Below are 13014 nucleotides of genomic sequence, written 5' to 3' on the forward strand. Positions count from 1 at the left end.
TTTTCCGTGAGTGTCTTGGCCTGTTCTGCTTCCTGCTTTCTAGGGTCCCGGGGTCCATTCACACTCGGAATGTCTTCCCAGTGTCTGCTTTCCTTCCTCCTCTCTCTCCTGCCTACATCCACCATGAGCTCCATCTCCTACCCCATCTTCACTGACTCAGTAACTCTTTCACAGAATCTGAGCCATGGCCCAGGCATCCTTAGGACCTTACACCTGGGTGACAGAATAGGAAGGGGGCAAGAAAGGTGGTGACTTGCTTGGTTGCACCAGATATGGGTTTCTAAGAAAGAGTTTTGTTCATTTTTTCTCTTAGTGAAATGATCATGCTGAGGAAGGATGATTCAATAAATAAATCCTTAGGGAAATGTTAGAAGTGTCTATAAATAATATTTTTTATTCTAACACATTCAAGGAGTCTTAAGGTAGTAATACCAATCACTCAGTGAAGAATTTTTCAAGCTATTTTCACATTTTGTTCTCATAAAAAGGAAGAGAGTAGTTCACTTGTTTTATAGCTGTCAACACTGAAACTTCTAGAAAGTCTTTGGGGCAGGAGTGGGGAATCACAATGTAGCAGATAAGCCACATAAATTCTAGAGCTAGTCAGACCTGAGTTCAAATCAAGTTGTTGTAACCTTCTAGTTACATAAGCCTGGACAGCAAAAGCCCAATTGTAAGCATCCACCATTATAGAAGGTTGCAGCCTTTCAATCTCTTCAAAGTTCTGCTTTGGTGTTATGTCATTGACCAACATCGAGGGACCTTAGGAAGTCCTATGACAGTCCTATGACACTGCTGAAATAGAAATGTGACCTGAGGAGTTTGTCTACTAAAGCCCAGAGCACGGGTGGAGAAATCATTTTTCTTGGATCTCAGTTTCTGAAAGGTTATCTTTCTCTGGGTTTGCTTTTATCTTATGGGTTCCTTAATCTTGCACATGTCAATTTCATTTATCTTTCTCTTGACAACTAGAAAGTAAAGCATGTGGACCATGTCTCCACATTAGTGTTACCGCATATTCTCTTTTCATCCAGACTTGCTCAATAATTTATTCTCCTTTTTGTGAATTTCCTCAAATTCTTTGGGAATGTCCTAAGTATCACCAACTCAAAAGAAGCAGCTGCAGATTATCATGACTAGCTAGGTTTATTATAGGGGTTAAAAGACAAATAGAAGGGAAATAATTTTTAAAAAAGATCTTTCAAAAAAATAAGATCTTTTGTTTCAGCAAATATTAGGTGACTATTAAAGGAGTTAATTTGTGTAACACTGGCACAGAGGTTGGCACATATTTTATTATCTGGCAAGATTTAAAGCTACTTAAGAGCAGGGACTATGTCTTACTAACCATTATAACCTCAGTGCTTCGCCCTACCACCTGGTGAGTAGAACACAGTGTCTCTTGCTCAATAGATGGCTTGGTGAAGAGAGTGTGTCCTGATAATGGTCTGCCTAGCTGTGGACTCAGCCTCATGTCAGATGTCAACCCTGCCATCCATCACTCACCTCAAATGTGCTGAAAAAAAGGGACACTTGTGACCCTCAAATGACCTCACACATGCTCCCTCACCGAAGTAAGCACTATGTCACCACCATCGGTGCCTGTCCACTCACACTGTGGAATACTAATGAAGACAGAGGACCTCGATAAACTAGCGTAGCAGTATCAGCATCTGACAAACAGATAGCCATGGACAATTTCAACTTAGGCAACAAAGGTGATGATGGAGAAGTGTCTTCTGGATTAGTGGAAAATATAAAACTAAATATCAGTAGAGTTCTCTCTTCAAGGGTAGGCAAAAATATTTGCTCATAATTATTAGTATCATTTTATTCAGATAAAAATATTTGTGACCAAATATTTTATTGAAGAAGTAATTAAATTGTGCCTTCTGAAAGAAGAACAAGATTTATTTACTTCTGCTATTATGGAACTTTATTTTCCTTGAAGAGCCAAATCAAATATGTGGAATACAACTGAGCACAAGCAAGTCAAAAGTCAAGAGTCCATATGCTACTACACACAGGACAAGACCAGTGAACATTTGAGGACATGGTAAATTGGGGTTGCTTCTTTCAAGTTGGCAATGTTATGTTCACATATCCATTCCCAAAGAATTTAAGGTGGTAAGACCAGCTGTGCTGGGGTAAGACCAGCACAGAAGTCGCAGAGATAGAATTCAAAATGCATGTAGATCCAGGATGTTAATAACTCCTTTAACTTCCTAAACAATGTAAAATTTCTACTGTTTTTGGCCTCATCTTAATTTCTTTGGAGTAAGTCACCACAATCAAAAGACCTGTCCCTACGTAGGAGTATGTTTCTCTGGAGAACATTAACCAATCAGTATGGCTTCTTTTGTCAGATAATTGTCAGCTTTAACAGGAAACTGGTGTGTAGATGATGTCACTTCAGAGGGAAGTTGCTTTACAGTGGGAAGCCCCAGAGCAACCTAAAAATACTGACAACTTCCAGCAAACAATCCTAGCACTTATATGTGTCAGCCACCAAGGCTAAGCACTTCATATCACCATCCCCTCAACATCTTACCATGTCAGTGCTCTCTTTTGTGAAGATCAGAAAACTCAGACCCAGAGAGGTGGTTTAGTTTGTCTCATGAGAAAATGGCAATAATCATAATGTCTGCCTCATTCAGTTGGTAGATGGTAGGAGGTGGCAGAGTCAGGATTCAGGATCCAGAGACTATAACCTTAAATGCTAGACTGTATTGTCTTCCAGCTTTCTAACAACTTTTATAATTGACTCTTGTTGTCATAACAGAAGATTTTCAAAACATTTTCTTTCTAGATCATGAGCTTTTTTTTTTTTTTTTTTTTTAAAGATTTATTTATTTATTTATACAAGCACTGGGTACAGTCAGAAGCACGGGAGAGTAAGAGGATTCACCAGAGCCAGAGCAGGGAGCAGAGCAGGCAGACTGACAAAGTACACTGCTGAGGGGAGCAGCAGGCGGCAGGAGAGGTCTGCGTGCCATGTGGGACCCTCGCCCGGCAGCTGGGGATCAAACTGGTGCTGCAGAGGCTGCAGGCAGCTTCGCAACCCAGCGCTCAACTGCTGCGCCACTGGGGAGGCCCTAAATCGTGAGCTTTTGACCAACAATTTCTCATAATTTGCTTCATAAATAGTTGTTACAGAACCAACTCCAGAGTGACATATGAGGTGTCTATGGTGATGTGCTAGAAGAACACACATTTACAGTCTGACTTGTCAACCAGGACTGGTTTTCAACAATTTGAACTCTTGATGCCTCATCTAGAAAATGGTAGTAATTGTAATGTCTGCCTCATAAAACATATAGAAAGCACATATTAACCACTTAAACATCTTATAGATAATTGCTTAATAAATTTCAGTGCCAAAGAAAATAAAAATAGAAGTCCCAGGCCATACAGTCTTCTAGCCATCATTTTCTACTTAGCTCAAAGTAGCTTCTAAGTCTCATTTTTGCTTTCATCACTTTACTCATAAGGCTAACTTCAAAGACTTTTTCATACTTACAGGGAGGATTTCTCAATAATTAATGATCTTATGTAATTTTTAATGATGAAGACAAAGCATATGAAATATGAAGGTCAATGAAAATGGGATAATATGTACCCATATAACTAAATTCTTGGATTCCAAGACCTTGATCTCCAGACATGAAAAGCAGAGTTTCAGGGACACAGTGCACATAACACATACTGAAGATATGCCACAGGAATAAGATGACAAATAACAAGTCAGTGAAAGTCCATCAGTCTAAAGAGCGACAGGGTGGGCCTAACATCAATAGATAGCACAACACCAAGGCATTAGCCAGGGAAGGTGAGCTAGAGTAGAACAGATTCTATCAACTACTTAACCCTTAGAATAGAACAGACTCTATCAACTACTTAGCCCTGTTCAATAGTTCCATGTCAGGTCCACACTTACCTTTCCAATATTGGGTTTCATTTTTTCTCAACCCAAATCCAACAATCCAATCAAATTAATCTTCAAGCTTGTCCTCTTCAATTCCTCAACCCATTACTCTCCCCATGTCACCAATCACATCCTCTCCCTTTCCATTCAACATGCCTGTACCTACCCATCATCTTTATGATCAGATCCCACTCTCCACAGTGCTTCCTCTACAATACTCACCACCCACCACCCAATGATTCATTTGGTTCATCTATTCAACCATATTTTAAGCCTCTCCCATGGAGATAATACAATGTTATGGTGGTAATAAGAATAATGAGGAATAATAAACAGGAAATTAGAGATTGTGTCTGTCTAGCCTTGGGCTTGCCATTAACTGGTGGAGGGTGAGGGACAATTATTTATCTATGAGCCTCAGTTTCTCATCTATAAAAAGCTTGCTTTTACCTCTAAAATTCCTTAATTCTAAGTGAACTATTCATGCAAAATAACTAGATCAAGGCAGGCTGAGACTGCAGTTTGCAAGCTTTATGACCCCTCTTCATTTACTCATCGACTTTAAGCTCTTGTTTTCACCTTCATTTTATCTTTTGACACCTCCTTCTCTATCCCCTTTAATTACTGTCCCACGTCTTCTTTCCTTTGGCTAACTACTAACCAGCTTTGTGAGTGATGGCTGAGTGCTTGCTGAATCCTGATCCAGAACATTAATCCCCAACAATAAGTGAGAGAATAGGATTTTCCTGCAAGAGATCAAATTAAATACCCCTGCCTGGGGAGTACCACCCTAAGTGGGCCCGCTAACTGCTGGACTTACTACCTTCCCAAGGTTGGTCTTATTTAGAACTGCTCATTGCGATTTATACCTCCTACAGGGTCTACTCCCACCTGCACACTTGTGGCCTGAACCAGCTGTAGGTTATCACTGGTTCCCAAAGTTATCTGTTTGAAAATTCTTCAGATTGCTGCTATACTCTTTCTGCTTTCCTCTCCCATCTGCAGTTCAACTCTAACTCAACAGGTGGACTTTGTGGGGAACTGTGACAAGAGAAAAACTCCATAGCGTAGACCAGCACGCTCTCAAACTTGGCCCATCTAGGACATCTGCTCCTTCCTCTGGGAACCCACTCGGATCCCTACTGAGGAGTCCTACGAGACACCAGTACATAGTAACCTTCTAAGATGTTGGTCTCTTTAGCCTGTTTTACTCTTGAGAAATAGCTTTCTGAGCTTCAGTTTCCTTGAGAGAATTATGCCTGTTATGTAGAATAGTACAGATGAGAGATAATATATGTGAGTGGATGAACACAGATTTGGCACTAGAAAGGGCCCATTAAAGCTGTTATCAGGGCCTCCCCTGGTGGTGCAGCAGTTGAGCGCTGGGCTGCGAAGCTGCCCGCAGCCTCTGCAGCGCCAGTTCGATCCCCGGCCACCAGCGAGGGTCCCACATGGCGCGACAGATCTCTCCAGCCGTGCCCGCTGCTCCCCTCAGCAGTGTGTTTCGTCAGTCTGCCTGTTCTGTTCTCCGATCTGGCTCTGGTGGATTCTCTCACCCTCCCGCACTTCTGACTGTACTCAGTGCTTGATAAATAAATAAATAAATCTTTATTAAAAAAAAAAAAGCTGTTATCATTATGAAAGTATGAAGAACCGAGCCCCAGGGACTTGAAGCTCTTTATAAAGCTCTCCCTGGGGCTGCAATCTGAATCCATCACACAATTCCCATCCTCTAAATCCACCACCTTCTGCTTTTTCATGTACAAAGACAGTGAGGTTACATTAAAGCCACAGACTTGATCCCATATTTCAAGAATCTAAGGTCAATGGAGATAAAACTGAAATATAACCAAGAACAGGCACATGTTTTACAAGTGATTTGTCCTATCGGTTGTCTAAGGCTCTTATATCAGGACATCATAGATTTAGAAATGAAAATACCCATTCAATTTTTAAAAATTTGTGACTGCAGCCAAAGAAAAGTAAAGAACTTCTGTGACTCTTCATAAGGAATCTTCCCAAATCATGTCACTAACCTCTGGTATTTCTACTGTTAAGAAGGTACTTTGAATCTTGCTCAAAAGATCCCCATACAAACCATCCAGGGTAGATTACTAGGACCCAGCCTTTCAGTTTAACTTAAACACGTAATGAAATGTTTGATCGCAATTACAGGCGACAGTTCACTCATTACAAACAATTATTCATCCAACTCACTATATTACTAGGAAGAGCTGGAAAAAGTGGCAAAGCTCACAAAGCAGAGAAAGTGGCAAACAAGCATTTGGCAAATGAACTTGTGCTCTGTTCTCAGGACTTTGTATGAAATATTAATAAGGGCCGTTCTAACATTCACACTGGGCAGCAGGCACTTTCTCATCCAGTAATTATATAACAGAAAGCAAGAAGTTTCTCATTAGTGAGTGAACATTCACTTTTGGCTTGGGATGAAAGCCTCCTGTATAAGATGGCCAGATTTATTCAGTTGTTTGTTCAAGTTCAAAGTCCTGCTAAAGTGGTCTTTGGTGAAGTGGTCTTTAAAGTCCCATTTAGATTCAAGGTTCAATTTGTGGCAAATTAACTTTCCCTGTAGCATGACTGACTTGAGTCTGCATACCCATACATCCATTGCACAGAATACATGTGGAGAGACACATGCATACAAACTGCATGTGATAAGAGCAGTGTAATCAATATTGAAACACCAGGTAAGTGATCACTTTCTTCACAAAGAAGAGGTCTTAAGTTATACTTTCCTCCAACATCTGGCCTACATTTAGCCCCCAGGAAATGTTGACTTTTTCAATGCTTAAATAGAGTGAAAACTTTCATTTTGTAGGTAGATAATAAAATGTGGGACATAAAACTGTTTCAGCGTAAAAATAATTGACATTCCTGCTGGCAGTCAATTAAATTTGGGTCCTTGAGTACATTTCTAATGAACTACCACTACCAATTGTTTTGCTTTTATCCTGTTAATTTTACATACCCCAGTGATGCACAAAACTATGTTTCTCTCTAATACATCCCTAATGATTCAGGCTTTCTTTTCTTTGCCAATTTGCTGATATAAACAATAGAGAAGTGCAATTAGGCAATCCCTTCTCAAAGTGCCTAGAAGCCTCTGCCTTTCCCTTATTTTGTAGGTTACCCCCTACCCCGCAAAACAAACAAGCACACAAACAAACAAACAACTGGCAAACCACATTTACTTCTGGAGTGGCCAGCTCTCTCTAGATTCCTTGGTTATTACTTTATTGCTGGGACAGATGAAGAGTGTTTCAGAAAAGGGACAACGAATTGTCACTGAGAATGGACAGGAATGTTGTTTTTTATTAAACTTCTAAAGCATGTAATTATGTGAAACTCCAGATATGACCTAATTTAGAGTTTTGGAAGAAGTTTCTTGAGATTCTATGCTTATCTATTAAGTTTTTCTTTACAAAGTTACCAACTTCCATAAGTTGAGAATCCAGCTACATTTTTCACATCCTCAAAGGGCTCGCTGGCAAAAGACCAAATAAAGAATTAGAGGTTTTAAGGCTAACTGGGCAAAGAATGATCATGCCTTCATTTGTATGGGCTGGGCCAAGTCTGACAAAAGAGTCCAGGTTGGCATTGAAAGAATATTAATTGTCACCAATGGTAGATTTGCTGCTGCATTTTTTTCTTAATTTGTAACTATTAATATTAGAATTATTGAGCCATTTCTATACCACAGAACATGTATATTTATATGTCAGACTTTTCTTACAACAATTCTACTTCTAGAAGTTGAATTTTTCTGCTAATTTGGCATGGATTCTCTGAGTTAATCCTCAGATTAAATTGCTTTATAATTCATAAGGAGCAGAGAAGTAATCTCAGAGTGCAACAATTAGGAAAATATTGCAATTACTTTTGAAAGACTAAAATGCAATTCTAAGTGATTTTCTCATTTCACTCATTAATAGCTGTGTATTATAGGAAAGGGGAAGCAGGCAGTTACCATTTACAGAAGGGGAAATCGAAACACAGATTAAATAACTGGCCAAGGTCACATAGAAGTCAGGGATTGTGCCAAGAATAGAACCCATTTCCTTGATTCCCAAGTCTATATATATGATACGTATGTCATCACCAAATATGTTTGATCTCATATGATTAAAACTTAAGTGCTAAAAAATTATACTTTTATGTTTTGCACATGGTTGGTGCTCACTAAATATTTGTGTGATGAATAGTTTGTCGAAAGTACTAAGCTTTACTGAATAGCGGTGATGCATAAAGTGTGTTTGTAAGATAAGAGCAATGTTAATGTAGTGTAGGTGCTAGAAATTTCTCTACATGTTTTCGTTGGTTATTACAGATCCCATATGCCACAAAGAAACTGGAAAGAGAGGTAATGTTTACAAAATTTCACTTCAGCTGACCTCATTCCCAAACCATAGTTTATTAGCATTACTCATGCCTAACTATAATACAATGTTCTGTCACTCATAATTGTTATTTTCTAAGTTATTAGCTCTACTTCTGAATAGAATTTTAATTTTACAGATTTGCTCTTATCAAAACACTTAAAATATCTATAAGAGGCTATGTTATTCCATCAAATTAAACTCTAATAAATCCAAATCTAATAGCTTAAATGATTTACTTTTCAGTTAGTTGTACATTAGGTTGGCACAAATATTAAGTTCTTAAATAAGCCCATAAATATGAAGACCTATTATTCCCAAATTAGCAAAATAATATAGAATTTCAGTAGATCTCTTTCTTTTGGCTTAAATATCCATAATGTAAATAAGATGTTCAGCCTTTGTAAATTCTCCATGACTCTATTCTTAGAAAATGATACTCTGATGAGAAATCAGACATTTGTAGAAAAGCTACTTCTCAGAAATTCCACAACTCACCAATAACTTTCACTGTTGGAATAATATCCCTGAGCAAAGATTAACACACAAGATAAAGAAAAGTCAGCATTGCAGGAAGAATCTAGAAAATCAAATAGCCACTTCTATCTGGTTGTGGTAGAATTAAGTCTTGTTTACTTCTTAAACTTTTTTTTAAATTGCAATTCTCCCAAACAAGGTAACGAAGGGCTGAGCCTTGGAAGATAAAGAAGGGCTTCTTTAGGAGCAGAAAATAGGGGGCTGCACTGTTCAGACTGATGGAAAAGCATGAGGAAACTGTGCAAGGTTGTGATCATCAGTGGGTGAGTTTTCAGATCACACCAACACTTACACAGTAAGAAATGGGAGGAGCAGAGTAACTGATGCAGTGGCATAGCTAATGTCTTGATGGGGGTTTCAACTGAAAAGTGAGACTGGAGTTCCAAATAATAGTTCCCAGAGTGACCTTAATTTTGTCCCTACGCTACTAAAATTGTGAGAAAAAGTCATGAAATAGTAAGAAATGGTATATTCGGTAAGGAAGAAGAGTACGTATTGCCTACCTCTTTCCAAGGAAAGGAAAAGTCTTTTCCTAAAATACGCTACATGTATGCATAAATGAACAAAATAAATCATATATATATACATATATGAACACATACACATAAACACACACGCTACATGTTTCAACTGCAAACTCCTATCTGTGTGCATTGAATAATTTTGAGTTTAGGTGTCAAAAAGTATTTAAAGTTATTCAAGAAATGAGCTGTCCCTACCTTGCTTTGGAATGACTATGGTTACAGGGATGCCAGAACCACTTGATTGTAGGCTGAGGGATACCATAAATGGTGCATGTGAGGATTTGTCTGCTGCCCAGTGGGTAGAGAGTTGGGTCTGGAAATGATGACACGGCCTTTTCATAAATCTGGGGTTTCACTGGAAAAGAGATGAAGAACAGGACTGGGATTAAGAGCTGTTCCAATGACTTCCTCCGCAACACAAAGGACCACATCCTCACAGATTTTGATGTCAAGGAAAAAAAACACATGAACAGAAAATTGCAAAATCCTTAAATTTGTCATTATAATGCAATTTTTTTAAAAGTGAAAGTGTTTTGAGGACATTCAAACATAGATTTCATGATATGTATCTTATGATTATAATGATAAAATATCATGTTGCTTATGGAAGACCACAAGGACACTTGACATAGTGATCATGGAGGCATTGTGGTTTTTAAAACTTTCTTTTCTTGATGTTAAACTGATGTTTGACTTATAAACGATCATTAATTCTACCCAGAACCAGAAATATGAATGGTAAGCTTACCATTTACAATGAGAGTAGTAGTGAGGTTTTTAAACACATTGGATTGCTTTACGCCCAACAGGATTGTATAATCCCCAGCGTCTTCTGCAGTTACATCTTTGATAATTAATGAATAGCCATGAACCAAATAACGAGGAGATATTTCAGTTGTTGGTAACCCATCTTTTAACCTGAGGTTAAGAACATGATCAGTAAGTCATTCCACATGAGCTCTCAGATTATCACTTCACAACACTGTCATTGAGGTCTGCGAACTCAAGTTTATAAATCTGCAACTTTTGATTCTCAATGTTTATTTAAAAAGTGGAGGTACTAAGTTCAGTAAAGCTAGGTGTGATTTTTAGCCTGGGAAATATTTCATCTTTATTGCAAAGAGGAAAAAGTGAGTTGAAGGAAGAAAGAAAAGTGATGGTGTAATGTACCTACAAGGATGTTGGTCACTAAGGATTAACCCAGAAGCAGTGGCTGATTCTGTTTTTTAGAGTTTTCCATGATTCTCCATCAGTACTACAAGGGCCATTGTCAGATCAACTAGATCACTTCTCCAGATAAAAACAAAAATAGACTCCTATTGTGGTCTCATGTGGAGTTCTTGTTAGTTGTATAAATGGTCCCACCCTTTCATAAGCTTTAGTGAAATCAAGACTTTCAAGATTTTTGACCCTGAGGAAGATAGTTAAGGCACGAAACTCACAAGCAAAAGAGATCAACGTAAATTTTTAAAAACCTTAAATATAAGCCAACACCCAGACATCATGCAGTTGCATACAGAATCGGGAGTCAGGAGGCTCAGATGTTTGACATGGTTCTGCCATGGTATATACCGCGCTGACATACCTATTTGAGCCTTGTTTCTCCAAATTTTCTGTTTCTTAAAGATCTAAAATTCCAATTATTTGCATGGTTTCAGTAGTAAACTTTTTAGATAATATGAAAAATAAACTTTTCTACTGTAATGGCACTAAGTTTAATTTTCTCTTTAATTCCTTATTAATTATTTGAGGAAACGGAAAACAAACACTACATTCTATGATATTGAAAGCAAAATAAGCTCTGGCTGAGGGGATTCTAAAATGGCAGTGCCTCTATATTCTAGGATTGTTTTCCTAATCAGTTTTGTATCATACTCCTTTGTTTAAAATGTAATGACTCAAGCCAAAGATATTGGTGCTTAAAAGTGATTTAACAAAATGGTTACAGATTATAAAAAGATAGCATTGTTTCATATCAGGTGTCGGGTTAGCATAAAAAAAAAACTTATGGAGTTTCTGAATATGCAAACATTAGCCAAAATAAACTTAATTCAAGTAGATTCACTTGTCCACCCCTGCAACTGAATAAATCTTGCCATATTAGGGTGTTTAATTTTAAAACAAGACCCAGCTGTATAAGAATTATTTGCAGAAACTAAAAGAATTATCATCCTCATTACAAGGACCCACTTGTTCAGGGTTAATAGAGCATGTCACATATTCAAGGTGCTTGCTAGTCATTGCCCAACATATTCCATTCAAAGGATGTTGACATAATAGGGAGGTTTAGAGATACAGAAATTCAGTCGGCGTGAGGGAATGACTAAGCTGAAATGAGCACCCAAAGAAGCCTAATCCTTACCTGAAATTTATATAATATTATAATGCAATGTTACTTCAATAAAAAATCATTTTAAAAAACCTTAATTCCTTGCTCTATCCTGTTACATTCTTTCTTGTCCTTTCCAACTTTTATCATCAGTTCCAGCTCCAAGCCAGAAATCAACATAGTTCTTAGCTCTTTACTACTATCTGTGGAGCTTATCTTGATAATTTTTCAGGAATTCAAGTCCTTGGGATCCTGCATCTTCCTACTTCCAAAGCATAGCTTAAGTTGATAGGAAAATAACTAGGGTCCTACCACACGACTTCGGGCGAGGGAAATGCCTTCACTTTTGTAGATAACCGGTAAGACTTCTTGCCAGCTACAGTTTCAAGCACCTGCTCTTTTCGATGTTTCACAGTGATGAATGCTTTATCTTTGAAAGGAGAAGTGATAAATACATTAGCAAAGACTATATCTATGTAAAACAACCAATTGACTGCCTCATTAATGGAGTGTGATCAATGAATAATTAACAGAGCTGAATTAGGAACAAGTTTATCAATGAGCCCAAATATTGATTAATGAATAAAATGATTTAAAAAGCACCCTCACTGGTGAAATACGTTTAAATCAAATGGTTATAAATCCTAGATCATTAAAATGGTGACAGAACATCTTAAATATCTATATCACAATAACAAAAAGTAAGATACTTCTAAAACTATACCTGGCCAAGATGAGTGCTCCCTCATGAGAAAAAGTTGCTCCAAGCCTCTATAACAACTAATTTGCTATGAAAAAAAATCAACTGGAGAAAGTCAAAAGACTAACAAAGGCCAATGATTAGAATTGTTTTATAGTTTTTTACACTGTTTTTTCTTTTCAACAGTAGAATTAAAGTTTTTAAGAATTATAAAGAAGGTTAAGTATAGACAGAATTTGTTCATGGGGATTAAGCAATAATATGATTTCATGCAGGTAAAACCAAGATAAATTAGCGTCCATTCTAAATAATTTAGCATATCATATTAGTCCCTGATAAATTTCCCCCAGCTAACAAAGGCAAAATTGATCACATTTTTATGTTTTGCTTATATGAAAGGCTAAATCAATAAAGAATTTTATTAAAAAATTACAGTGTGATTTAACAATTAATAATCACAATAAACCCTTCAGGAAAAGACTGTCCAAGTCAAAAGTATAAGATTTAAAGACACCTAATGTGATTCGCTTTTTAGCAAGGGGGAGACAAAGACAAAGTATAGTTATTCATAGTAATGTAGCTCTTGCTTTAGAGAAAATTTA

At 37.5% G+C, this 13014-nt stretch overlaps 1 protein-coding gene across 1 annotated transcript in view; it reads right to left on the reverse strand.

Annotated features, from left to right (window-relative positions):
* Nucleotides 1–13014, reverse strand: part of FLT1 (fms related receptor tyrosine kinase 1) — a 171043-nt gene that overhangs the window by 97827 nt on the left and 60202 nt on the right. Inside the window, exons 8-10 of the mRNA XM_037527077.2 lie at nucleotides 12025–12142; nucleotides 10132–10301; nucleotides 9579–9738 (exon numbers count right to left, since the gene is read on the reverse strand). Coding sequence (XP_037382974.1) covers nucleotides 9579–9738; nucleotides 10132–10301; nucleotides 12025–12142 — 448 coding nt within the window. The remainder of the gene's footprint in view (nucleotides 1–9578; nucleotides 9739–10131; nucleotides 10302–12024; nucleotides 12143–13014) is intronic.

Source organism: Talpa occidentalis, unplaced genomic scaffold (assembly GCF_014898055.3).
Source record: "Talpa occidentalis isolate TD23 unplaced genomic scaffold, MPIMG_talOcc4v2.1 talOcc4.5, whole genome shotgun sequence".
Classification (NCBI taxonomy): domain Eukaryota; kingdom Metazoa; phylum Chordata; class Mammalia; order Eulipotyphla; family Talpidae; genus Talpa; species Talpa occidentalis.